This window comes from Salvelinus sp. IW2-2015, linkage group LG17, assembly GCF_002910315.2.
Source record: "Salvelinus sp. IW2-2015 linkage group LG17, ASM291031v2, whole genome shotgun sequence".
Lineage (NCBI taxonomy): Eukaryota > Metazoa > Chordata > Actinopteri > Salmoniformes > Salmonidae > Salvelinus > Salvelinus sp. IW2-2015.
The window spans coordinates 7,173,708-7,198,189 of record NC_036857.1 but is presented as its reverse complement, the minus strand read 5'-3'; the positions used below and the strand labels follow the sequence as shown (position 1 = coordinate 7,198,189).

The window sequence follows — 24,482 nt, the reverse complement described above, 5'->3', positions numbered from 1 at the left end:
GACCAAAGGCTCTGTCAATCAGCTGTTAGGTGTTCCTTTCTACCTGTTAATTCTTACATGTATGTATGTATGTATGTATGTGTGGTGTGTTGGTGTGTGTGTGTGTGTGTGTGTGTGTGTGTGTGTGTGGTGTGTGTGTTGTGTGTGTGTGTGTGTGTGTGTGTGTGTGTTGTGTGTGTGTGGTGTGTGTGTGTGTGTGTGTGTGTGTGTGTGGTGTGTGGTGTGTGTGTGTGTGTGTGTGTGTGTGTGTGTGTTGTTGTGTGGTGTGTGTGTGTGTGTGGGTGGTGTGTGTGTGGTGTGTGTGTGTGTGTGTGTGTGTTGTGTGTGTGTGTGTGGTGTGGTGTGTGTGTGTGTGTGTGTGTGTGTGGTGTGTGTGTGTGTGTGTGTGTGTGGTGTGTGTGTGTGTGTGTGGGTTGTGTGTGTGTGTGTGTGTGTGTGTGTTGTGTGTGTGTGTGGTGTGTGTGTGTTGTGTGTGTGTGTGTGGTGTGTGTGTGTGTGTGTGTGTGTGTGTGTGTGTGTGTGTGTGTGTGTGTGTGTGTGTGTGTGTGTGTGTGTGTGTGTGTGTGTGTGTGGTGTGTGTGTGTGTGTGGTGTGTGTGTGTGTGTGTGTGTTGTGTGTGTGTTGTGTGTGTGGTGTGTGTTGTGTGTGTGTGTGTGTGTGTGTGTGTGTGTGTGTGTGTGGTGTGTGTGGTGTGTGTGTGTGTGTGTGTGTGTGTGTGTGGTGTGTGTGTTGTGGTGTGTGTGTGGGTGTTGTGTGTGTGTTGTGTGTGTGTGTGTGTGTGTGTGGTGTGTGTGTGTGTGTGTTGTGTGTGTGTGTGTGTGTGGTGCGTTGTAGCTTGTCGGGATGCATAAAAGGCCTGCGGTCTACCCCAGGGTGCAGAGCTCGTAGCCTCCAGCCCTCTCCACACTTAAGTGATTCACAGCATACGGGAGGAGGCAGCTCACCCTCTGCAATCCCTTTACAGCAGCAGAGGGAACTATGTAGGGGTGTGAATATGCTTAAAACAAAGTGTATCTGATGTTTTTCTACTGGGTTACATATGCAAATCAAATCAAATTGTATTTGTCACATACACATATTTAGCAGATGTGATTGCGGATGTAGCTAAATGCTTGTGTTCCTAGCTTCAACAGTGCAGTAGCATCTAACAGTGCAGTAGCATCTAACAGTGCAGTAGCATCTAACAGTGCAGTAGCATCTAAACATGATTCACAACAATACACACAAATATAAAAGTCAATGAATGGAATTAAGAATGATATAAATATTAGATTGAGCAATGTCAGCATGGCACTGACTAACATACAGTAGAATAAAATACATTATATATGTATGAGATGAGTAAAGCAGTATGTAAACATTATTTAAACATTATTAAAGTGACTAGTGTTCCATTATTAAAGTCGCCAGTGATTTCAAGTCTATGTATATAGGGCAGCAGCCTCTAAGGTGCAGGGTTGCGTAATCCGGTAGAAGCCAGCTAGTGATGGCTATTTAACAGTCTGATGACCTTAAGATAGAAGCTGTTTTTCAGTGTCTCGGTCCCAGCTTTGATGCACCTGTACTGACTTCGCCTTCTGGATGATAGCGGGGTGAACAGGTCGTGGCTAGGGTGGTTGATGTGCTTAATGATCTTTTTGGCCTTCCTGTGACATTAGGTGCTATAAGTGTCCTGGAGGGCAGGTAGTTTGCCCCCGGTGATGCGTTGGGCAGACTGCACCACACTCTGGAGAGCCCTGCGGTTGCGGTGATACAGCCCAACAGGATGCTCTCAATTGTGCATCTTTAAAAGTTTGTGAGGGTTTTAGGGGCCAAGCTAAATTTCTTCAGCCTCCTGAGGTTGGAGAAGTAGTCCGTGGTAGTCCGTGATTGTCTGTAGGCCCTGCCACATACGTCTCGTGTCTGAGCCGTTGAATTGCAACTCCACTTTGTCTCTATACTGTCACGCCCTGACCGTAGAGAGCTTTTTATGCCTCTATTTTGGTTTGGTCAGGGTGTGATTTGGGTGGGCATTCTATGTTCCTTTTTCTATGATTTGTATTTCTGTGTGTTTGGCCGGGTGTGGTTCTCAATCAGAGGCAGCTGTCTATCGTTGTCTCTGATTGAGAACCATACTTAGGTTGCCTTTTCCCACCTGTATTTGTGGGTAGTTGTCTATGTGTAGTTGCATGTCAACACTAATTGTTTATAGCTTCACGTTCGTTTTGTTGTTTTGTTAGTTTGTTTAAGTGTTCTTCGTTTGAATAAAAGAAGAATGTATTCCAATCACGCTGCGCCTTGGTCTCCTCCCTTTGACGGATGTGACATATACTGACGTTTTGCCTGTTTGATTGCCTTACGGAGGGAATAACTACACTGTTTGTATTCAGCCATATACCCAGTAACCTTGCCATGGTTAGATGCGGTGGTTTGTGCTTTCAGTTTTGCGCGAATGCTGCCATCTATCCACGGTTTCTGGTTTGGGTAGGTTTTAATAGTCACAGTGGCTACAACATCTCCTATCCACTTCCTGATGAACTCAGTCACCATATCCGTGTATTCGTTGATGTTATTCTCAGAGGCTATCCGGAACATATCCCAGTCCGCGTGATCGAAACAATTTTGAAGCATGGATTCCGATTGGTCAGACCAGCATTGAATAGACCTTAGCACGGGTACTTCCTGTTTAAGTTTCTGCCTATAGGAAGGGAGGAGCAAAATGGAGTCGTGGTCAGATTTGCTGAAGAGATGGTGGGGGAGGGCCTTGTAGGCAGTGGTCCAATGTTTTACCAGCGCGAGTCAATGTGTTGTTAGAACTTTGGTAGTGTTTTCCTCAAATTTGCTGTGTTGAAATTCCTAGCTACAATAAATGCGGCCTCAAGATATGTGGTTTCCAGTCTGCATAAAGTCCAGTGTAGTTCTTTGAGGGCCGTCATGGTATTGGCTTGAGGGGGAATATACACGGCTGTGACTATATTCGTAGAAAATTGTCTTGGGAGGTAATACGGTCGGCATTTGATTGTGAGATTTTCTAAGTTGGGTGAAAAAGAGGACTTGAGTTTCTGTATGTTATCACAAACACACCATATGGGTTAATCATGAAACATACAACCCCGCCTTTCTTCTTCCTGGAGAGTTCTTTATTCCTGTCTGCGCGATGTACTGAGAACCCAGATGGCTGAATGGACGGGGACAGTATATCCCAAGAGAGCCATGTTTCCGTGAAACAGAGTATGTTACAATCCCTGATGTCTCTCTGAAGGAGATCCTCGCCCTGGGCTCCCGAGTGGCGCAGCGGTCTAAGGCACTGCATCTCAGTACTTGAGGCATCACTACAGACACCCTGGTTTGATTCAAGGTTGTATCACAATAGACCGTGATTGGGAGTCCCATAGGGCGGCGCACAATTGGCCCAGCATCGTCCGGGTTTGGCTGGTGTAGGCCGTCATTGTAAATAAGTATTTGTTCTGATTGCCTAGTTAAATAACGATGAAATAAAATGAATAAAAAAGAAAATACTTTATTATCCAGAGACTGAACATTAGCAAGAAATATACTCAGAAGCGGTGGATGGTATGCATGCCTCCTGAGTCGGACTAGAAGTCCACTTCGAATACCTCTTCTCTGCCGGAGCAGCCTCTAGAATAAGTTCAATTGCCCTGGGTGGTACGAACAAAGGATCCAATTCTGGAAAGTCATATTCCTGTCCATAATGCTGGTGAGTTACCGCCGCTCTGATATCCAAAAGTTATTTCTGGCTGTATGTAATAACACAAAAACATTTCTGGGCTAATAATGTAAGAAATAACACACAAAAAACTGAAATACTGCAAAGTTGCTTAGGAACTAGAAGCAGAGCTGCCATATCTGTTGGTGCCATCTTACTAGCTAGAAAACTACCTAAACATTGCATAAACAAAGGACTGTGAAGAGGGGAGGAGAGGACGCCTTGGAGAGTGTTGGGATACTGCCCCTCTCCCCCACCGGTGTGATTACTACCTCTGAGGGTTTGGAGCTTGAGGTAGTCACCTCATACAAGTACTTGGGAGTATGGCTAGACGGTACACTGTCCTTCTCTCAGCACATATCAAAGCCGCAGGTGCCAAACTAACCCTGATTCAGATGACCATCCTACCCATGCTAGATTAATGAGACGTAATTTATAGATCGGCAGGCTAGATGTTCTTTGCCATTCGGCCATCAGATTTGCCACCAATGCTCCTTTTGGACACATCACTGCACTCTATACCTCTGTAAACTGGTCATCTCTGTACACCCATCCAAGACCCACTGGTGGATGCTTATTTATAAAACCCTCTTAGGCCTCATTACACTTTATCTGAGATATCTACTGCAGCCCTCATCCTCCACATACAACACCCGTTCTGACAGTCACATTCTGTTAGAGGTCCCCAAAGCACACACATCTCTGAGTCCCTTCTCTTTTCAGTTCTCTGCAGCTAGCGACTGGAACGAGCTGCAAAAAACACTCCAACTGGACATTTTTATCTCTTCACTCAAAGGCTCTTACTGACAGTTGTGTCTGCTTTGCGTGATGTATTGTTGTCTCTACCTTCTTGCCCTTTGTGCTGTTGTCTGTGCCCAATAATGTTTGTACCATGTTTTGTGCTGCTACCATGTTATGCTGCTGCCATGTTGTGTTGTTGTAATGTGTTCCTGCCATGCTATGTTGATGTCTTAGGTCTCTCTTTATGTAGTGTTGTGTAGTCTCTCTTGTCATTATGTGTGTTTTGTCCTATATATATCTTTTTTTATCCCAGCCCCCGTCCCTGCAGGAGGCCTTTTGCCTTTTGGTAGGCCGTCATTGTAAATAAGAATTTGTTCTTAACTGACTTGACTACTTAAATAAAGGTTAAATAAATACAAATATAAAGACCTGTGTCTTGAGGTCTCATGGGAAGTCTGCTCTGATTGGCTGGCAGGATCTCCAATTTAACAACGTCAGAGGTTTGGGCCAACAGCTGTGTGGCCTCCATCAGGGAACAGTGCTCAGTACTGGTCCCATCTATACACAGGAGAAGATCACCTATATGCAATGCCCCACACCTGAGAGAGAGAGAGAGAGAGAGAGAGGGGTAGGAAAGGGACAGACAGAGAGGGATTTGAAAGTAGAAAAGCATATTACATTTAGGATAAAGCTATTTTCATGCAAAATACAGTATGATCTCTTTGGTATGCAAGTAAAAAAGTTTGACATTGTATGTGACAGGAGGCTTGGCTCACCTCTCCACCACACTGGCCTGTTTGATTTTGTCAATGATGATGACCTGCTTGTTCCTGTACACTGCAGTAGCCAGGCTGACACCCAGGCTGGCTGCAGGACACTTCACTATCTCCACCAGCAGGGGGCCAGAGGCCTGCTGCACAGACTCTGAGAGACAGACAGACATACACGGCATTAGCGTGGAATATCCATAGTACTGTAGTGAATTGATGAGGTTGCTTGATGTTGGGATAATAAGGTCACTACAGTACAGTGATGAAATCAGTGTCTGAGTACTTAAGAAATGTTATAATTATAATTTCCACATTTACTTTGTATTCATTATCTCCTCTCTCTAAATTGAAGACCCCATTATTTTATTTCAGGGGACATTTGGTTTGTTAATGATGTTTTCCCACTTTATTCCAAACAAGGATATTCCCATTTACTTCAGCTCAACCCACCTCACTTAACATTTAACTCCGGCAGCACAGATGTCAAGCTGTCTCAGCTGATGACATACAGTATGAGACATGCTATCCAGTGATAACGGAGAATTGACAGAACTAGAAGCCAGGGGCGAAACAGAGAAAATCAGGCACACTAGATTGGGAACTCTCAGTGAAACGTCAGTTCGTCTGATATCTTGTCTGAGACTCAAGTCCAACCTTGTACTGCCTGGGGAGTGTCACCGTGCCAGAGGAGTGTCCCAGACCCTGTCACTGACTTACAGCTGTCCTGAGGGGCGTATTCTGTTTACCAGATAAAGTTAGGCAGTAAACCCCCCCTGGCATGGAGCAAGTGATTTACAACTTTTAACAAGGCACACCTGTTAATTGAAATGCATTCCAGGTGACTGGTACTGTATATATGGGGAAGGGGATAAAACAATTTCTAGAGTATTGAACATTTCCAAGAGAACATCATTGGGAAATGTAAAAAATATGGAACAACCTAGACTCTGCCTAGAGCTGGCCGTCTGACTATACTGAGCCACAGGGCAAGAATGACCTTGGTCAGGGAGGTGACCAAGAACCCAATGACCACTCTAACCGAACTACAGAGTTCCTTGGCTGAGATGGGAAAAKCTGCCGGATGGATAACAGTCTCTCCAGCACTTCACCAATCTGGGCTTTACGGGAGAGTGGGCAGACGAAAGCCACTCCTGAGAAAAAGGTACATGACAGCACGAACAGAGTTTGAAAAAAGGCCCGTGGAAGACTCTGAGAGCATAAGGCAAAATATTATGTGGTTTGATGAGACAAAAATGCAACTATTTGGCCTGAATGCAAAGTGCTAAGTCTGAAGAAAACCAGGCACAGCCCATCACCCATCTAACACCATCCCTATCGTGAAGCATGGTGGTGGCAGCATCATGCTATGGGAATGCTTTTCAACGACAGGGACAGGGAAACTGGTAAGGATAAAGCGAACAATGAATGGAGCCAAATAAAGGCAAATCCTTGATGAGAACCTGCTTTAGAGTGCAAATGACCTTAGACTTGGGCGAAGATTTACCTTCCAACAGGACAATGACCCCAAGCATATAGCCAAAGAAATGCTGGAATGCCTTCAGAACAAGAATATGAAAGTCCTTGAGTGGCCCAGCCAAAGCCCAGATTTGAATCCCATTGAAAATCTGTGTAATGACATGAAGATTGCTGTTCACCGCCGGTCTTACTTAACAGAGCTTGGGAAAATCTACTAGAAAGAATTGGATAAAAGCTGTTGAGGAGCCTTTTGGTCCTAGCTCCGGTACCGCTTGCCATGCGGTAGCAGAGAAAACAGTCTATAACTTGGTGACTGGAGTCTCTGACAATTTTCGGGGCTTTCCTCTGACACCGCCTATTATATAGGTCCTGGATGGCAGGAAGTTTGGCCCCAGTGATGTACTGGGCCGATCGCACTACCCTCTGTAGCGCCTTACGGTCAGATGCCGAGCTGTTGCCATACCAAGCGGTGATGCAACCGGTCAGGATGCTCTCGATGGTGCAGCTATAGAACCTTTTGAGGATCTGGGGACCCATGACAAATCTTTTCAGTCTCCTGAGGGGGAAAAGATTTTGTCGTGCCCTCTTCATGACTGTCTTGGTACGTTTGGACCATGATAGTTCGTTGGTGATGTGGACACCAAGGAACTTGAAACTCTCGACCCGCTCCACTACAGCCCCATCGATGTTAATGGGGGCCTGTTTGGCCCACCTTTTCCTGTAGTCCACGATCTGCTCCTTTGTCTTACTCACATTGAGGGAGAGGTTGTTGTCCTGGCACCACACTTGTGTCGTCAGCAAACTTAATGATGGTGTTGGAGTTGTGTTTGGCCCCGCAGTCGTGGGTGAACAGGGAATACAGGAGTGGACTAAGTACACACCCCTGACGGGCCCCAGTGTTAAAGATCAGCGTTGCAGACGTGTTGTTGCCTACTCTTACCACCTGGGGGTGGCCCATCAGGAAGTCCAGGCTCCAGTTGCAGAGGGAGGTGTTTAGTCCCAGAGTCCTTAGCTTAGTAATGAGCTTCATGGGCACTATGGTGTCGAACGCTGAGCTGTAGTGAATGAACAGCATTCTCACATAGGTGTTCCTTTAGTCCAGGTGAGAAAGGGCAGTGTGGAGTGAGATTACATCATCTGTGGATCTGTTGGGGCGGTATGCGAATTGGAGTGGGTCTAGGGTGTCCGGGAGGATGCTGTTGATGTGAGCCATGACCAGCCTTTCAAAGCACTTCATGGCTACCGACATGAGTGCTACGGGGCGGTAATCATTTGATTTGAATACACGTCCTGGTAATCCGTCTGGCCCACCGGCTTTGTGAATGTTGACCTGTTTAAAGGTTTTGTTCACATCGGTTACCAAGAGCATTATCACACAGTCATCCAGAACAGCTGGTGCTCTCGTGCATGCTTCAGTGTTGCTTGCCTCGAAGCGAACATAAAAGGCATTTAGCTCATCTGGTAGGCTCGCGTCACTGGGCAGCTCGCGTCTGGGTTTCCCTTTGTAGTCCGTAGTAGTTGTCAAGCCCTGCCACATCCGACGAGCGTCAGAGCCGGTGTAGTAGGATTCAATCTTAATCCTGTATTGACGCTTTGCTTGTTTGATGGTTCGTCTGAGGGCATAGCGGGATTTCTTATAAGCGTCCGGATTAGTCTTCCGCTCCTTGAAAGAGGCAGCTCTAGCCTTTAGCTCGATGCAGATGTTGCCTGTAATCCATGGCTTCTGGTTGGGATATGTACGTACAGTCACTGTGGGGACGACGTCATCGATGCACTTATTGATAAAGCTGAAGACTGAGGTGGTGTATTCCTCAATGGCATTGGATGAATCCCGGAACATATTCCAGTGTGTAGTGTAGCATCCGCGTCATCTGACCACTTCCATATTGAGTGAGTCACTGGTACTTCCTGCTTTAGTTTTTGCTTGTAAGCAGGAATCAGGAGGATAGAATTATGGTCAGATTTGCCAAATGGAGGGCGGGGGAGACCATTGTATGCATCTCTGTGTGTGGAGTAAAGGTGGTCTAGGATTTTTTCCCCCTGGTTGCACATGTGACATGCTGATAAAAATTTGGTAAAACTGATTTAAGTTTGCCTGCATTAAAGTCCCCGGCCACTTTGGAGCGCCGCTTCTGGGTGAGCATTTTCTTTGCTTATGGCCTTATAGAGTTGGTTGAGAGCGGTCTTAGTGCCAGCTTCGCTTTTTGGTGGTAAATAGACGCTACGAATAATACAGATGAGAACTCTCTTGGTAGATAGTGCGGTTGACAGCTTATCATAAGGTACTCTACCACAGGAGAGCAATACTTCGAGACATCTTTTAATACCTCGCACCAGCTGTTGTTGACAAAAATACACACACCCCCACCCCTTGTCTTACCAGAGGTAGCGTCTCTGTTCTGCCGGTGCATGGAAAATCCCGCCAGCTCTATATTCTCAGACTCATAGCTGTAATCGCCGCCAAATGTGCTTCTATAAAGTATTGACTCAGGGGTGTGAATACTTATGTAAATGAAGTATTTCTGTATATCATTTTTTTTATCGGAGGAGAACAGACTGAAGGGTTATTTGACATTTGACCAAGCCAAACTGACGCAAACCCTCGGTCCTCAACATTCTGCATCCTTCTGTGAGGGGGCAGGAACATCTGTCTGACTGACTGTCTGACTGACTGACTGTGAAGCACTAGTTCTAATTAGGGTATATGAAAGCCCAAATCTCTGTTTTAGTTTTTTTGCTTCATTTAGAAGAATAAAACCGTTCTATGTAACATGCAAAATGAAAGATAAAAAAAATTATCCTAAACTTCCAGGTGATTTGGCTTACTTACATATGGTATAGAGCCGACTTCTATAATAGAATCAGTAGAGTATTTATTGTTTTATTGTATGTACCTGCTGTACCATTCCTACTAAGTGTTGACATGTTTTGTAGTCGTGTGAATCCCCAGTGGCGGCTTGTGAGCAACGAACACTCGCTCTAATACATTCTTGTGGAACGGGCGCATAATTTACCCTCAGAGCGATGTTGCCTTGCCTGCCGTATTCTCACATAATACCCCTCCGACCAGCATGTGTGTGCTCACCCATGACGGAGACGTCATACTCAATCAGGAACAGGGCTTCCTGGCTACACTGCATCAGCATAGTGAGGGCGTCAGCGTGCTTCTCTCGGTTTAAGGGCATCCCATCCACGCTCAGCACGCGGTCACCAGCCTTCAGTGTGCCCTCTCTGATAGGGAGACAAAGAGAGAGGTGAGAGAACACTAACCCGTAAGTGTGCATGAAGGAGAGGGCATCGAATGCAGGCACTCCGTCCACACAGACACATCACATGGTCACCATCTTTCTGTTTGCTGTCTCTAGGAATAGAGGAACATTAAGAAGGGAAGAAAGGGTTGTTTTGGACATTGCAGTACAGTCATCTTTCGCCACCAAACAGCTCCCAATGTCCTCTCTCTGGTAAAAGATAGATTCTACCTCTGACCTCTCAGGACATTAATGAACATAAATGAATAAGCATAAATAATATCTATATATTCTCTCATGGTGTACAGTACACTCAACATGTCACTGTTTGATTTATATGATGTATATACAATGTATGTTGCCCTTAATCTTCTGAGAAATCCTGGACAGAAACAGTGCAGTACAGCATTCAGCTAGCTAGTCCCTAGCCTTAGGATGAAGCTTGCTCTTTATACTGTTAATGTGGATATAACATTAATGCATGACTGCATTTCCATAGGTCTGGGGGGCACGCATCACTACATCTTTTCAATAGCATTTGCCATTGAAACAAATGGCAAAGAGAAAACCAGGTCCAGCAAGCTGTACAGATTGCACACAGATATATACACTGACTGAAAACAAGGCATTCCAGAGCTTCTTAATCGCTTACTCATGTGAAATTACTCATGAGGGAATAATCACGTGCGCACACACACACACACCTATGCATGTCTTTACCTATCAGCAGGACCCCCGGGCCGTACGTAGGTCACTACCAGAGGACAAGACCTGTGCCAGTCTTCATGGAACCCTCCTAGAGAAGCAGAACACACACAATCAGGTTCAATCTTTCCTCCTCTGCCACCCTTCATTATACACACTGTACATTCTAGCAGACTGAATGATGCCTACCTCTCATGACGAATCCAAAGCTGTTACCCTCCTTGTATAGGCACACCTCTATGGTCTTAGATATGACACCCGAGGGAGCATTCTGGACTGAAAACAGAGATGGGGAGAGAGAGAACAACTGTCACATTCATGATTCACATTCAGTGTTTTAACCTTAGTTTGAATTATTTTATCTTAGCTTTTTTCCCCTCTCGTTTGCTGTACAGGGTCCTTGGGTTCAGGGTTAGTGTTAACTGCCAATGTGAGTTGTGACCCACTGCTGGGTTGCTGTTTTGGTCCTTATGGGTCAAAACTGGATCATCCAGTGGAGGGAGGACAGCTCATGGCTGGAATGGAAAGGTATCAAAGAAATCAAACACATTCCATTCATTCCATTTGGGCCATCAAATGAGCGTGTCTTCCGATTGAAAATGACACCAGCCTCCACTGGGATTCTGATTAGTTTGTTTACTTGCTGGGTCACAGTCCAGAAATAGATTGACAACTACTGTACTGGAATAATGTCCCATTATGAGAAGACAACAACAGAGAGAATTGGAAGCTTTTTCAACCAAGAACAAAGGCAAGCTATGTTGACCTTATCTCCACTACTGTATATGTTATTTGAAAATATATGGATATTATAGACCTACTATAATAGACGCAGGACTATACACACTAGAAGTGCTCGTACCAAAGGGAGGTAATTCGTACTCCACTTCCAGCACCACACGTTCCCCTATGTTCTTCAGCAGGCTGATGATCTCATCGTGGCGGAGCTTGGACAGGTTGATGCCATTCACAGACTTGATGTAGTCTCCCACATTCAGCTGGTCACTCCTACAAGGAGAGATAGAGGCACTCAGTTAGAGCTACAATAGAGCACATCCCCAGCAGAGAACATTGAAGACGTTGCTTGATGAGTTTTTCCTGACCATGTCACTTAGCCAGGGAATAACTCTGGGTTGGTTGGGTCACATGTTTAGGAAAACCTCCTTGCCCCACTAATGATAGACTCTGAAAACAACATCTAATCTCTTGATTCATGGCTTCAGAACGTTGTTGTGTATCTTCATCACTGCCCTGTCATGACTAATGTTCGGCATCTTTGTAGCAGAAAGTCTGTCTAATTATAACACAAGCTATGCAAATAGATGCAACCCTAGAATTCTCCAGACAGACAGACAGACAGATAGAGATGAGAGACATGTTTCACATGATGTCTCCCATGTGACATTGTGAGTCAACACGATGCTCATTTGGATGCTAATTAAATAGATGTGCTGCTCTGCTACACCTCTGGGCTACTGCCAATCGCTACAGTGACTCAGGACACACACATCAGCATGAGCCTACCAAACACAGTCATACGCTTTCATCTTAACATAGATATATTGTGTATATGAGACCAACCGAGTCGACTAGCAAACAGGCCAGTGGTGTAATGGTTATAATAGCAGTGAGATAAGCTGTTAAGTAATATCATATGATTGTCATATCTAGTCGGTCGACCACATTCTATACTGAGACACTTTTGTGGTGGCAGAAATAAATTAATTTTCCAGTATTTAATATGTGTGTGTGTGTAATAAATAAAGATGAGAGGCTGCGGTCACATGCCACTTAGTCACTCTGAAGCGTGAGAGAGCTTTCCACTGCGTTTTGTTCTTTTATGGCTGACATAAGGACAAATTATATGAATTGAATGTTAATTCAACTATCTTTACTGAAATAACATCGCTCCACACTCCAAAATAGAAACTTTAAATCACTATGAATACCAAGTGAATTGGGAGGCAATTAAATACAGCAGGTAGTCGCTTAAAACAGTTATCTCTACATTAACTTAATACCAATTAATTCACTGTAGTAAGATGTAATTTAATTTAGTTTGTGTGATTGTTTATTAACATAGGAGACACTCTCCTAAACTATGCTCTGGTGGAATATCAGTTCCAGGCTCCACATCACCCAGTAAACAGCTGATCTGCAGCGTTTATGATCCCCAGGTTAGTGTGAGGCGGTGTATTACAGTGTGGATGGTGTGGGTAACACATACAGACAGCTCGCTGCAGTTGCCAGGTTACGGATGTGTCATCTCAGTGGAGATCTCACCTGGCAGCTAGCCCACCTGGCCGTAGGTTTGACACTCTGGGCTTGCCGTCCTTATCGGACCCCCCGGAGATGGTGAGGCCCAGGCTGCTGCCCTCCCTCTTTATCAGGTCCACGGTGGTCACACCCCGGTAGTCTTCTAGGGACACACAGGGACACACAGGGACACACAAGAACAAACAGGGACACATAGGAACACACAGGGACACACAGGAACACACAGGGAAACACACAGAACACATAGGGACACACAAGAACAAACAGGGACACATAGGAACACACAGGGACACACAGGGGCACACAGGAACATACAGGGAAACACAGGAACACACAGGGACACACAGGGAAAAAACACAGGAGGAACAGTGGATGGACAGAGTCACTGAGTCAGCATCCATCTGGGACACAGAGTCTGTTTGTCTGAACTGTTACAAACACGGCTTGATTATCTCTGCCTCTGACGTTCTGTCTCTTTCTCTACCCCTCATTATCTCTCTCTGTCTGACTCACTTTCTCTCTCTCCTCTCTCTCTCCCCTCCCTCTACTCTCTGATGATGGATGTCATGGATAGGGGATGGGGTCGGCTACATATAAACTGATGGATGTCATGGATAGTGGGATGGGGTCAGCTACATATAAACTGATGGATGTCATGGATAGTGGGATGGGGTCAGCTACATATAAACTGATGGATGTCATGGATAGTGGGATGGGGTCAGCTACATATAAACTGATGGATGTCATGGATAGTGGGATGGGGTCAGCTACATATAAACTGATGGATGTCATGGATAGTGGGATGGGGTCAGCTACATATAAACTGATGGATGTCATGGATAGTGGGATGGGGTCAGCTACATATAAACTGATGGATGTCATGGATAGTGGGATGGGGTCAGCTACATWTAAACTCAGTACATTCCCCATAACGGGATGGAATTCAGTGAATTAATTGAAAAAGTAAATCTTGACAGAAAAAAGGAAATTATTACAGATTTCTAAATTAAATGTATTCATTTCCTGAACAGAATTTAGGATAAATTGGGCTTGACACTAACTCTGATGGATATCTAGTTGTAGTGCCTTCAGATGCTGTAGTTTTTTGTGGTTATGTGCTTGGTCCCATTCTGTCTCTGGCTCTGGCCACATTGTGCTGTGCTGTTAAATCATGCTAAATTCACGGGGGGAGAGGACTCCTTTTGTCTCCAACGACAGGTATGTTACATAGGCATATTTCCTCCTTATCTAAGCACTACAGCACGAGATATTCATAACAGTGCCACACTTATCAACCAATGCAGCGCAGACGTGATGGAACATGTGTGATCTAACAATCCCATTGAAAAGCTTCACTCCTTCAGATATCCTTACATCTTGGAGAGAGTAAGGCTGAAAATATTGGACATGGTACCACAGAGGAGAAACAGTGGAATCACTGAAAGTCACAGTAAGGTGTAACCCCACTGTACCTGCAATACTGCGTCTCCTGGAGGCATGGTCGGTCCCTCCAGAGTCCTTGTTGCCCTTAGAGTAGGGCCCGTCATCTGAAACAATGAAAGGAACATTTGGTGAATAATCTGGATGTTTGGAGAACTACTACAGTATGTGAGGAATGTGTCTCCTGAGAGAGGAGAGGGAGGGGGGAACCTGACACCAACACATCCCCCATCCATATGCTGACAGCTGCCAGGGCCTCGTTTAACCCTTTGATCCCCATTAGAGGGAGTGTGGACATTAGAGAGAGGTACAACAGGAAGAAACTCCTCCAACAGGCACTTAGGTAACTCAAACAGAATACTGGCGGGTCAATCTGTGACCCGGAAGGTCACGCTGCTCTGTTTCCACAGTAACATAGTGGGAAGGGTCAAGAGATCAAGACAGCTAGTTTTAGTGTGAGACAGAAGCCACACAGAGAACCCTATTAGATACATTAAGAGTAAATGGAATTTGCTCCAATAGACGCTGATTTGAAGATAATGTTGCCTTTAGATTTGGAGTAGCTGATCCTATATCTCTGTCCACAGGCATCTTCTACCTGCAGTGAAACATTATGCACCAAGATGGTGCATACAGCATACGTTAGAGCTGGGACATACTCTTGAGGGAACATGTTGTGGTTAATGGACTGTTCAGGCATGTGGAGAATACAACCATTTTCAGTCATCTACAACAGCTGCTACAGAGGAAACCAGGAAATGCTCTATCTGTTCTTACAGGATCTTCTTTTTACAGTGGGAGCCATTATTGCCACAGCAGCACCGGGCCCAGATTAGCAGTGGCCCTGCTTTGCCTGGCTGTTTGAAGCTGGATACAGCAGCGTGGGTATGTCAGCATTCATGATGATGAGAAATCTGACGCTGCACTTCCTTAATCCAGTCCACTGAGGACTACCTTTTCAACCAAGTGATTTAAACAGCACATTACACACTTAAAGGTCCAATGCAGCCGTTTTATCTCAATATCAAATAATTTCTGGGTACCAATTAAGTACCTTACTGTGACTGGAATTAAAATGGTCAAAAAGAAACAAAAATAGCTCAAGAAAGAATTTTGCCAGGACTGTCTGGGAGTGGTCAGAGAGAAGGGCCTAATTGGAGGAGACTAATGGGAGGGATGTGTAATCTGAAAACTAGCTGCTACTGGCAGAGAGGAGGGCAAACTCTTGTTATTGGTCTATTAACTTATATCAGGCAGACCAAACCCCACCCAGCCAAAAATGCTGACATTTCAGGCAGTCTTTTCAAACACCTGTTACACTAAAAGTGCATTGTCATAATTCCGTAGTATTTTTCCAACCTCATAGTGTGGAAAGTACATTAGAGTGTCTAGTTTGAGAAACAGACGCCTCACAAGTCCTCAACTGCCAGCTTCATTAAATAGTACCTGCAAAACACGAGTCTCAACGCCAACGGTGACAAGGTGACTCCAGGATGCTGGCCTTCTAGGTTGTGCTGACCTTCTGGCATCCTGGAGTCGCCTCTTCCCTGTTGACGTTGAGACTGGTGTTTTGCGGGTACTATTTAATGAAGCTGCCAGTTGAGGTCTTGTAAGGCATCTGCCAGTGCAGTCAAAAATGTGATTTTCCTATGTTTTATATACTGTATCTTGTCCTCTTGCTCAGTTGTGCACCGAGGCCTGCCACTCCTCTTTCTATTCTGGTTAGAGCCAGTTTGCCCTATTCTGTGAAAGGAGTAGTACACAGCGCTGTTTGAGATCTTCAGTTTTTGGCAATTTCTCGCATCCAATAGTCTTAATTTCACAGAACAAGAATAGACTGACAAGTTTCAGAAGAAGGTTCTTTGTTTCTGGCCATTTTGAGCCTGTAATCGAACCCACAGTTGGAGATGATCCAGATACCCAACTAGTCTAAAGAAGGCTAGTTTTATTGCTTCTATAATCAGAACAACAGTTTTCAGCTGTGCTAACATAATTGCAAAAGGGTTTTCTAATGAACAATTAGCTTTTTAAAATGATAAACTTGGATTAGCTAACACAACGTGCCATTGGAACACAGGAGTGATGGTTGCTGATAATGGGCCTCTGTACGTCTATGTTGATATTACATTTTAAAAAATCAGCCATTTCCAGCTACACTAGGCTGCCTAGTGGTTAGAGCGTTGGGCCAGTAACCGAAAGGTTGGTGGATCGAATCCCCAAGCTGACAAGGTAAAAATCTGTTGTTCTGCCCCTGAACAAGGCAGTTAACCCACTGTTCCTAGGCCGTCATTGTAAATATAGAATTTGTTCTTAACTGACATGCCTAGTTAAATAAAGTTTAAATAAATGTAAAAATTGTACAACATTAACAATGTCTACACTGTATTTCTGATCAATTTGATGTTATTTTAATGGACAAGAAATGTGCTTTTCTTTAAAGAAAATGATATTTCTAAGTGACCCCAAACTTTTGAACGGTAGTGTATAATAATGTAGGACAAAACACACATCACGACAAGAGAGACACCACAACACTACATAAAGATAGACCTAAGACAACATCACAACATGGCAGCAACACAACAACACAACATGGTAGCAACACAACATGGCAGCAGCACAACATCGTAGCAGCACAAACATGGTATGAACACTGTTAGGCACAGACAAAAGCACATATGGCAAAAAGGTAGAGACATCTTTAACAGGATCTCTATGGGTGATACTTCCATATCTCAATAATTTGCAGCTGTTGATGCCTTTGGACATTTTTGTTCTATCAGCACAAACTAGATTGAGCAATAAAAGCCCTACTCGTTTTTGACAGTATGTATGGAGCACTATACCACGGAGGTGTTAGGAACTCTCTCAAACTTTTATTCCATAGGCTGGGATCCACACTATTCAGCTGTTGAAAGAGCACATTTTTCACTGGCTGTCTGTCCACCGGTCCCATTAACAATGATTGATGGACAACTTAGCCTACATTTCTTCAATTCAACCATTATTGGGGTAAAATATAACTATACATTTGTGAACGGCCATCCATAACAACCACAATCCGTAAGGCGCAAATAATTGAGAGAGCAGCAGTGTGATTCACAAGGTCCTAATTGCTATGTTGATATCAGTAGGCGAATGGGCCTAAGTGATATCCTTATAGCCCGTAGGCTACACCACTGCTGTCGTAATACCTCCAAGCGCTTATTCAAGTTGGTCATAATATAATAATAGTACAGCAGTCGGACCATTGGAGGACATACTGTAGCTTGCACTGCATTCTACAAAAACCTATTCCTGCGATCCATCAAACACATTTGGTGTGTCGTCATAGGCTGCATTTACACAGGCAGCACAATTTTGATAATTCTTTTCACTATTGGTCTTTTGACAAATCACATCAGATCGTTTGACATCAGATCTATTTCATAGCTGATCTGATTGGTCAAAAGACCAATTCGGGAAAGATTTATCAGAACTGTGCTGCCTGTGTAAATGCTGCCACAGTAGTCTCTGGCTTGTGGTCAGACTTGCTCAGGCAGACAGAACAAACTTAAACTTGTGGCTTTTTTCAATGCTGATTTGAATGTCATTGAGAAAATAGAAAGGTATCAAAGTATTTTTTCGCAAACATCCTTTCTGCATTTAAAAGTAACCCTAGAAGTAGCCTAATCATCAATTTTTCAAAAGTATCTGTAATCCGATTACAATATTTTTGCTGGTCATGTAACAGATTACAGTTGTTGCTTTTTTCAGTTACATGTACAACACAACCCTGGACATGTGTGTGGGTGGTATTGCTGTTCTGTGTTGTTTTCTGCACTCAATTAACCCTTCATCCACTTTGGTATCATGACTCATAATCCATAATATTACATCACCAACTAAAAGGCGGCCACTCACTCACTCACGCACACACACACACACACACACGCACACACACACACACACACACACACACACACCTGTCTCTTATACACATCTAGATGTGTATAAGAGACAGCACACGCACACACACACACACACACACACACACACACACACACACACACACACACACACACACACACACACACACATGCACCAGTTTAGAAACATCATTAGTGATCTTGACTGGCCAATCATAGGCGAAATATGTGACTGATTTAATTGACTTAAACAGTTTAGCAGCCAAAACATACACAAAAACTGACCTGAGCAACAACAATTAATTGGGTATGGCACGGCATGATTCTGCTGGTAGAAGTATGCTGTCTTGGCAGAGGGAATACTCAACTACTGTCTGTGGCTCTAGGATCAAGAGCAGAACTGCAATACCATACATTTGACATCTGCAAACAGGACTGTACTTACAACATTACTGAAAGTGGTGTGCAAAGAAATCAGAAAACTAGTCAGCCCCATGTATTTCTGGTGAGTCAATTAACTCAATGTAATTCAGGGCACTGTATGCTATCTCCCTCAGAACCAATCAGAATGTAGGTTAAATGTGGGGGCCGCTCTGATAATGGCTATGAAATCAAAATGCTATTTTCAGAGGTACATTTTTTAAATAAACTGGGCTCCAGTAGACCCAGTTTGCATTGCTATATCAGCCCCCATTTCAGACTGCAATCTGGTATTCAGTACTGTCTGTCTTTAATCAAATGGCATTGGCGTCTACTGTGCCTTATTAGCTAAATAGATATACTGTAAGTAAACTGGTGCTTGACAGAGCTGTCATTTAAAAAGTTGAATAAATATCCACCAATCTGAATAAACTGCAATGTAGGAAAAAATAATCACATTCCCAGATGATCAAATAACTTCTAATGACAGAAGGCTGACATCCACAGGTATAACTACAGGTACAACAGCAGGAAGTTGATGCTCCTCAGTTGAACAGCATGCATCACTACACACTTCATATTCATAAGTAAATACTATTACAGGTGCTAACGATAGTCATAAATCCATTACTATGACAATTACACTACTAAGGTGTAGCACTAGAGTATACCGTTAACCAATCAGCATTCAGGATTACACCCACCCGTTGTATACTGTAGCACATATGACATACATTACACACTAACTACACAGCTACAGTACATATAGCTAGCTATATCATGTCTGTGATATTCATTCATATGGTTCCAGTCAGTGGGTTTAAGGCAGTCTTACCGATGCTGCTATTCTTCGCCTCTCTCCTCAGACCACACAGCATGTCTGCAGTCCTGTCAAAACATCCGATTTGAGAGGAATGTAGCTGTTCTGTTGTAGTGGCCAGCGGACCCAGCGAGGTGCCCCTGGGAATACTGTCTGTCTGTCTGTCCTCAGAATCCCAGTCTTCTTCTCTTCATATCACTGTTCTACTTTAAGCATATCTTTATTTATTGCAAATTACATAACAAATCCTGATCCATGTTTTTGCCCATGAACTGTTTAAACTTGGTAACAAACAATTTGCTTGTTGCTGTAATAAGTAATTCCCACAGACAGACAGAAAGCAGGGACACTAAATGATCAAAGCACCAAAGGAATCATCATCTCTCCTCCTTTTCCTCCCACCATGCTGAGGTTCCTTTAGAGGTATTCCTGGTCAGTCTTCCTATTCCAGAGGAATAATCCTCCCCTCGTTCACACACTCACATACCCGCTCACACACATACAAACCGTCAGACACACTCACACAGCCTCAGTGAGTGTGTCGGAGAGGGTCTTTCTCCCTCTCTTTGCCAGAGGGGTGTGATGAAGCAGTCACACCCCCTGCACACACACGCACACACTCCCTACAGTCAAGCGCACAATCAACGCCACCCCCATATCCATTGTCGCTTTGAGCCCATAAAATATCAGCCACACATTTTCCACACTAGTCAGTGACCATTTTATTGTGCCACCATAGTTATCCCACCCACACACACACTGGCTAGCTAATGCCTGCGTGCTTTTTCCCTCACATGCATTCAATTCTACCTCACATGCCATAGGCTCATCACAATGATTGTTATCTGCTTATACAAGAGCATCACTACCAATAAACGTATATGCATGCTGCGACCAAGCCAAAAGAGACTGTGATTTTCTCTGAACTGCTGACCATAGAATTCTGTCCTTTTCATCAGCCATTTGGCTGCAATGGATATAAATCAAATCAACGATATGCTTTCTCTCTTTCAATCTGTGGAATCTGTGGAGTGCTGAACAACTCATGTTCCCTTCTCTGGGTGAGAGGGCTCTTTGCCCCACTGCATCTCTGCTGCCATCTGCCCTCCACCCAGACACATACAGAGAGGGGTTAACACGGGCGCTGACTGACTGAGAGCCACACCTGTCTGTCCATTTGTCACCCTCACGCAGTCACCCCCCCATATGTTGCCCTGTATTAAGGTCTGACAATCCCCCCCAAAGGAACTTTTGTCATAGTCTGAGAGTAGGGAAATGGCATCACAGACCACATAAAAGTACTAAACAAGATCTTAGAAAACAACACTGACAAAAGGCAACAGAATTAGGTTAATTATGTATAGCAGTAGAAGCACACCCACTCAGTGTAGTTCTGTAAAGTTGAAAGAATTCAACATATAGACCAGAGAGAGAACAAATTCAATGCCAATAAACTGATATAATAGTGAGTCAATATAATGTTTTTAAACATTATACTAGAAAGCAATATGCAATCGATTTTAGATTCAACACACAATTGTTTGTTTAAAAAGTGTATAAAACAGTGCTAATGCCTTGTACTTGACACTTCCATTATGATATGATGCTTATTTGGAACTAAGACAAATAAGATGTAACATTTTCACTTGACAAGTACCCGAGTGAAAGACTAACCTCTCATATAAGAATTGAAAGTACAGTAAAGATATAATATAAAATATTGCCCAACCAAGGCTAGCGCAGTACATTTTATATCATGTAGGTGATCATACTGCCATCTTATGGCTATCAGCTATAGTTGCAAATACATCTACCAACTGAACGCAATAGAGATTAAAGAGACTCGAGTCAACACACAGATCACAGGATTACTTACACCATGGGCCAGGGGCGGTGAACATGACTCAGTCATAATTCATGGAGACATGATCACATAATCACAGTACAATGTTCACCTGCAAGGTAGGCCAAACGTCAAACAAAGGTCAAATATGGCTCTATTTGAGGAAAGTCACTAAATCTCATGTTTAAAATAGGTTATCCTATTAATAGATTTTGACAAAACAGAATAAACATGAGAAGTGAAATTCTTATGCAAATCCCTTAGAAATAATCAAGTGATTCATAAGTGATCATTCTGCTATTACCCTTAACTACCGGGATCTCGCCCCTATCATTTTGGAGGAACGTCAGCTCTCACACTTGGCCCACTGTCATTCAAAATGGTTCATCTCTTTCATTACAAGCAGATACTGGTATACATTAGGCGAATAGAATCCTTCGAATATATCACATGGGAGCTGACTACTGACTAATGTACAGCAGTCGGCGTGCCAGGTTGATAAATCTGCTGTACCGGTGCACCCCTCTCAGGACAGTAATACACATCCTCAGGCTGAAGCAGTACACACAATACAATAGCAGTAGATAAAAACCCAATGACCTACGGGTAGTTCGGATTTGATTCAAAAGTACAAAGAAACTATGTATGTGTTCTAATCGCATTACCTTTGGTCCTCCCTCTGATGATCCCGAGTCGACACCGTATTGAAAAGGAGAACATCCTCCTCTTTCCTCCTCCTTTCCTGATGGAATCTGTCTGAGAGAAGGCCGGGGTGAAGAGCTTTGGGTTGGCCGTGCGTCCCTTACCACATATCACTCTGCCTGCCATGTTCATTCTCTAGTCACTGGAAGGAAAAACAGAATGATCTTTCTCCTTTCTATTGCTCTCTGTTTACCTCACACTGTTTCTTCTAGCTCTGTCCTGATGCCTCCACAATCCCCACCCTAACTGGAGTAGTTCCAACATTCTCAGGTGTGTCTGAATCAGCCAAAAATACAAGATGGAGAACAGGGGGAAAAAAAGATCCAAGGAAAAATAAAAGATAATGAATTTGCATAAACCTATGCATATTTATAAATCCATCAGTGTCTGTCTCTCTCGCAACACACACACACGTGACATTAAAACTACATGAAAACAAAAAACTGAAGATGCAAACCAACACTATTCATTCCAGGTTTGATAACGTAAATATAATGTCTGTTATTTTGGGTCTGCTTTGGATCAATGTCAGTGTATTTTACATGAACAGATGGATGGCACAGCCTGCCTGCCAGAACGCAATGGAAACTTTCACCCCAGGGGGCTGGCAGTAGACGACACTGGCTATTTATTCATGCTACCCAAAACATAGCATTTCAGAATTGCAGAATCTAAACGTGATTGTCATTTTTTGTAATTCTAACAATACTGTATGCGGTTGAGGGTGAGGCCCAAAATATAGCTGTCATACGCAGACAATACATTAAAGTCATTTCTGTGTAGAAGAACTGGTTTGGTTTAATCTAATACATTCAGCATAAAGCTTCAAAGCTGTGTTAAATCTTCCATTAATTGCAAATTATTCAAGATGAATCTTGATTGGAAAGAATCTGGTTTTGGTCGCTTCAGATGGGCTTTAAACCATTGGCTAAATTGGTTTAATTCAAATCGCATTCATGATGATGAAGTAGTTTGTTTTGATTGCGGGACACGACAAATCTATTAACATGTTCTTCTTGATATTCAAAGATCCTAAAGAGGATCCAACCATCTATCGTCTGTGAGCCTCATAATAAAATCACTGTTGGTAGCATATCAGATGGAAGTTGCAATGTACATTTTTTTCAGACAAGTCTCCATTGTTTTTGTTCTAGATCCTGTTGTCAGAACCGGGATAAGGAGCAGCCTGGATCATTGCTGGGTGTTGGCAAGGATGCCAGCATGACAGGCTGAAGTACAACAAACACACTGATGCATGTGCTTGGGCCAAGTACAGCGCTATCCCATAGTTAAAGTCTAGACGCTTGTCTAAAATGCCCACTGTGTTGCTGACAGATCACAGGACTCCAGTGAGATATTGAAATATTCTACAAAACAAATGTGGTCTTACAAATATATTTTTGGGTTGTATTAGAAGACTAGATTCCACTGCTTCCGAGACATTACTTTACCAAATTTACCAGATACAACCAGGTCTGATCTATAGGACTCTAACAGGTAGGACTTCATGCAAGATTGGGTGTGAAAAAGTGTTAGCTGAATTAAAATGTTGAGCTAACCAACAGAAGTCCTTCATAGCCCCATTCTCACAAAGGTGCACTGGAATGTTACACCGTCAAATATTTCAGAGAAATCTCAGAACCAGCTGCACCAATGCTAATTCAAATTTTACTTGTCACATACACATGACTAACAGATGTTAATGCGAGTGTAGCTAAATACTTGTGCTTCAGCGGTTAGAGCTCTGCTACCCGACGGGCCCCAACATATTGGGTTAGGGACTGTTTTTTCCCCATCAATAACTAGGATACGGGCAGAGCTCGGCTATCACATTTTGAAGCTGTGCCATTTGCTCATGCTCCGCTGTGAAGTACAGCGATATCTGACTAAGTTCATAACATGGTGACAGAAGTGCTTCAACCTCATCAAATATAAGACATTGTTTCACAGAAATTGATGTTCATTTAGTTGGGAGTTTAGAGTGACGAAAAGTAGCTAACAGCTCTCATGTCTCTTCATTGAGGAGCCCAAGCAGAGACGTTACTATGATTACTCAGAGCTGCCAATAGCAGAGTGCATGCAGGGATTGAGTGACAGAGTAGCTAATGGATATACTGAAGAAGTCATTTCTGATTTGGGACAGGTCCGGGCCTCAAATTTGGCTGAAGCAACCGGGCTTTAGTAGGGTCTGAACGTCGTGGGAATGGTTAAAATGAACGCCCTTGCAGGGCGCTACCAGTGCTTCATATCTATTTTCTACCGTTGGCTCCAGTGTGAATTCTCCTCTCATGGATTTTAAAGGGAGGGACTGGTGTCATGAATATCCCCCACCTATGCTTTCATCCATTATTTTTAAATTCTTGAGGGGGGCATAAAACACACACACTATGGGAAAAGGAATAGTAAAGAAATTGTTGAGACAAGAG

At 43.6% G+C, this 24,482-nt stretch overlaps 1 protein-coding gene across 6 annotated transcripts in view; it reads right to left on the bottom strand.

Annotated features, from left to right (window-relative positions):
- Positions 1–22,213, bottom strand: part of grip2a (glutamate receptor interacting protein 2a) — a 55,601-nt gene extending 33,388 nt beyond the window's left edge. For 2 of the 6 annotated variants that reach the window (XM_024005840.2, XM_024005842.2), the window contains exons 1-9: positions 22,020–22,203; positions 14,396–14,470; positions 12,930–13,065; positions 11,509–11,654; positions 10,836–10,922; positions 10,662–10,737; positions 9,779–9,924; positions 5,224–5,371; positions 4,877–5,046 (exon numbers count right to left, since the gene is read on the bottom strand). In XM_024005840.2, the coding sequence (XP_023861608.1) occupies positions 4,877–5,046; positions 5,224–5,371; positions 9,779–9,924; positions 10,662–10,737; positions 10,836–10,922; positions 11,509–11,654; positions 12,930–13,065; positions 14,396–14,470; positions 22,020–22,188 (1,153 nt within the window). In that variant the 5' untranslated portion in view covers positions 22,189–22,203. Of the gene's footprint in view, positions 1–4,876; positions 5,047–5,223; positions 5,372–9,778; positions 9,925–10,661; positions 10,738–10,835; positions 10,923–11,508; positions 11,655–12,929; positions 13,066–14,395; positions 14,471–19,526; positions 20,081–22,019 lie in introns of those variants that run through there. The other 4 variants (XM_024005844.2, XM_024005845.2, XM_024005841.2 and 1 more) reach the window with 4 other exon arrangements.
- Between the last annotated feature and the right edge of the window lie 2,269 nt (positions 22,214–24,482).